The 2,500-nt window shown below is 48.8% G+C and overlaps 1 protein-coding gene across 1 annotated transcript in view; it reads left to right on the top strand.

The window, feature by feature from the left end:
• The window catches only part of LOC134436706 (pneumococcal serine-rich repeat protein), a 29,293-nt gene that overhangs the window by 10,302 nt on the left and 16,491 nt on the right, over positions 1 to 2,500 (top strand). Inside the window, exon 6 of the mRNA XM_063186043.1 lies at positions 837 to 996. Within this exon, the coding sequence (XP_063042113.1) occupies positions 837 to 996 (160 nt within the window). The remainder of the gene's footprint in view (positions 1 to 836; positions 997 to 2,500) is intronic.

The raw sequence follows: 2,500 nt of genomic DNA, 5'->3' as shown, positions 1-2,500 counted from the left end.
CAACTGGAGTCCTGGATACAGGCACTCTCATCTCTTGGACCCACATGCCCGGGCAGCCACTGTGGCAAGGGCGTCTGTCTGTCTTTGCCCATAAATCCTATCGAGAGAGGGGGTGAACTGCAAGGGCACCTTCGCCCATAAATACTCCTGTCCAGGAAAGGGCAGAACTACACTGTCTGGATCCTTGCCAATGCCGACCCGTCATCCGGCTCGCTTGGAGAGTGAAACGAATACGCAGCTTCTCTTGCATGGATTTTTTTATGTGTATGTGGGTCAATGGCGTTTTTTGGGGGCTCAGATGTCTGGTGACACAACCGCAGCGAATGCCCATACATTTTAATTAGTAATTGGTAGTTAATGTAACTGCAATGAATATGCTTCTTAGATAATCCACTACAAAAACATTTAATCCATACAATAGTGGCATTAGCTGTAGTTGCACCCCCCTGACATGTGCTACTACTAAAACATCATTGGCCCACGTCATGTGTGTGGAGGCCAGGGGGCTTTTTAGTCCTTTATTTTGACGGGACAGTTTGGGAGATGACAGTAAATGGCAGAGAGAAGTTTTTTTTTAAATATACTGTATTTTAGGGGCTTTTATGCCTTTATTTGATAGGACAGTCTGAGATGGTGACAGGAAGTGAGTGGGACAGCGAGACGGGGTGGGATCGGGAAATGACCCCGGCCGGACTCAAACCGGGGTCCTCCTCAGGCGGTCTTAGTCGCGTGCGTTCCTTCTTCTTTAACATGTTTTTTGTTCCCGCCCTGTGCCCTGTGCTGTGCCTACCTGTGCCCTGTGCCCTGAGCCCTGTGCTGTGCCTACCTGTGTGCAGGTCGCCGTGTGCAGGTGAGCCACTCAGGAAGTCCCGTGCTGAAGACCCCGCCCCCCTGCCACTCCCCCCTCCCGCCTCGGCGGCGCGCGTCTGCCCGTTACCACGGCTACGCAGGCACAAACTGCTCCGTCTGGATACACTGCCGGCCCTGCAGACCAAGGTCAGTCACACACACACACACACACACACACACACACACACACACACACACACACACACACACACACACACACACACACACACTAGAGTGTGGCTCGGGCCGTTTTTTTCTGTTCGAGCCCGGCCCTCAGCCGACAGAAAAGTGATCGACACCGACCCGAGCCCGAGATTAATTAAAATGTTTGTGTCCGAACCCGTCCGAAGCCCGAGACCACTGTAATAACAACAGAACCTGTGCGCAAACAAGATTTTCTATGTGGGCGCCTCCATACTCAAAATAGCACGTGATAAATAGCCAGGATAGGCAAAGACGTTAGGATGAGGCAATTTGCAGTAGCCTAATTTAGTTACACACGCATAGTAAGTATAAAACCACACACACAACACACACACCACGTGACAGCGCAGCTTATGTTCTATGTACGAGTTATTGAGCTTGGAAGGATGGTTGCCTGATGGTCTTGTTAACTTATTATTTATAAAAATGCGACATCGCCGACAGCACTGAGTTATATCAGCTGTCAATCAATGCCGTGCGGAGAGAGAGAGAGAAAGCGAGATAGAGAGAAAGTTTAAGTTTCCAACTTGCTGCAGCATTCCAACGGGACTCCGCGTGCTTTATTCGCGCTCTGCTTGCCTTCATTGCCCGTTTGACAGCGCCAGGTTAAACTGAAAATGAACAGCGATTTGGGAGGTGGTCACCAAGCAATCTGCGCGAGAGAGTTACACCAGGCGCGAAAATGAACAGCGATTTGCGATGTGGTCACCAACAATGCAATCTGCGCGAGAGAGTTACACCAGGCGCGTGCACGCATCATTCACAATGTATGATGGAATTACTCGTTTGATGTGGACAAGATAATTTATTGGTCTCCGCCATTGAGTGTGGTGGCGTTGTTGTGAAGGATGTTTGCCGAATTAGGTTAAGTTTCGGCGCTCTTTTCTCTGCTGATAGACGACCCCAGCCATTTAGAATGTAAAGCCGTCTACTCTTAAAACAATGCAAAACGCCACCAATGAAAATGTGAACAAACGTCCATAAAAATGACAGCCAATGCATTTTCAAATAAGATCTGGGATTGATTTTCGCGGCTCACTTCTGAGGGGAAATGTGGCTTGCTGCTTGCCCGAGTCAAATTTGTCAGTAGGCTAAATCAGTGTTTCCCAACCAGGGGTACGTGTACCACTAGGGGTACGCGAGCACACTGCAGGGGGTACTTGGAAAAATAAGTAATTTTTAAAAATGCATGGAGTATTCACACTGGAATAGAAAAAGTGATGTAAAGCATGAATTAGGGGGTACTCATGGCACAACGAAAAGGCTTAGGGGGTACATGAGACAAAAAAGGTTGGGAAACACTGGGCTAAATAAACAACGACGCATGGGGTGCCGGGTCAGCCAGATGGAAAAAAAGAGATCTTGATGTAGACGTGCCCATAGCCTTGCCTACTTGGCGTGATGCAGATGACTGTGCTACGTGTTCATTGAATATGTATGTAGGCAT

Source organism: Engraulis encrasicolus, chromosome 20 (genome assembly GCF_034702125.1).
Source record: "Engraulis encrasicolus isolate BLACKSEA-1 chromosome 20, IST_EnEncr_1.0, whole genome shotgun sequence".
Taxonomy (NCBI): Eukaryota; Metazoa; Chordata; class Actinopteri; order Clupeiformes; family Engraulidae; genus Engraulis; species Engraulis encrasicolus.
The sequence above is the reverse complement of the archived record's forward strand: the minus strand, read 5'-3'. Positions and strand labels throughout refer to the sequence as shown.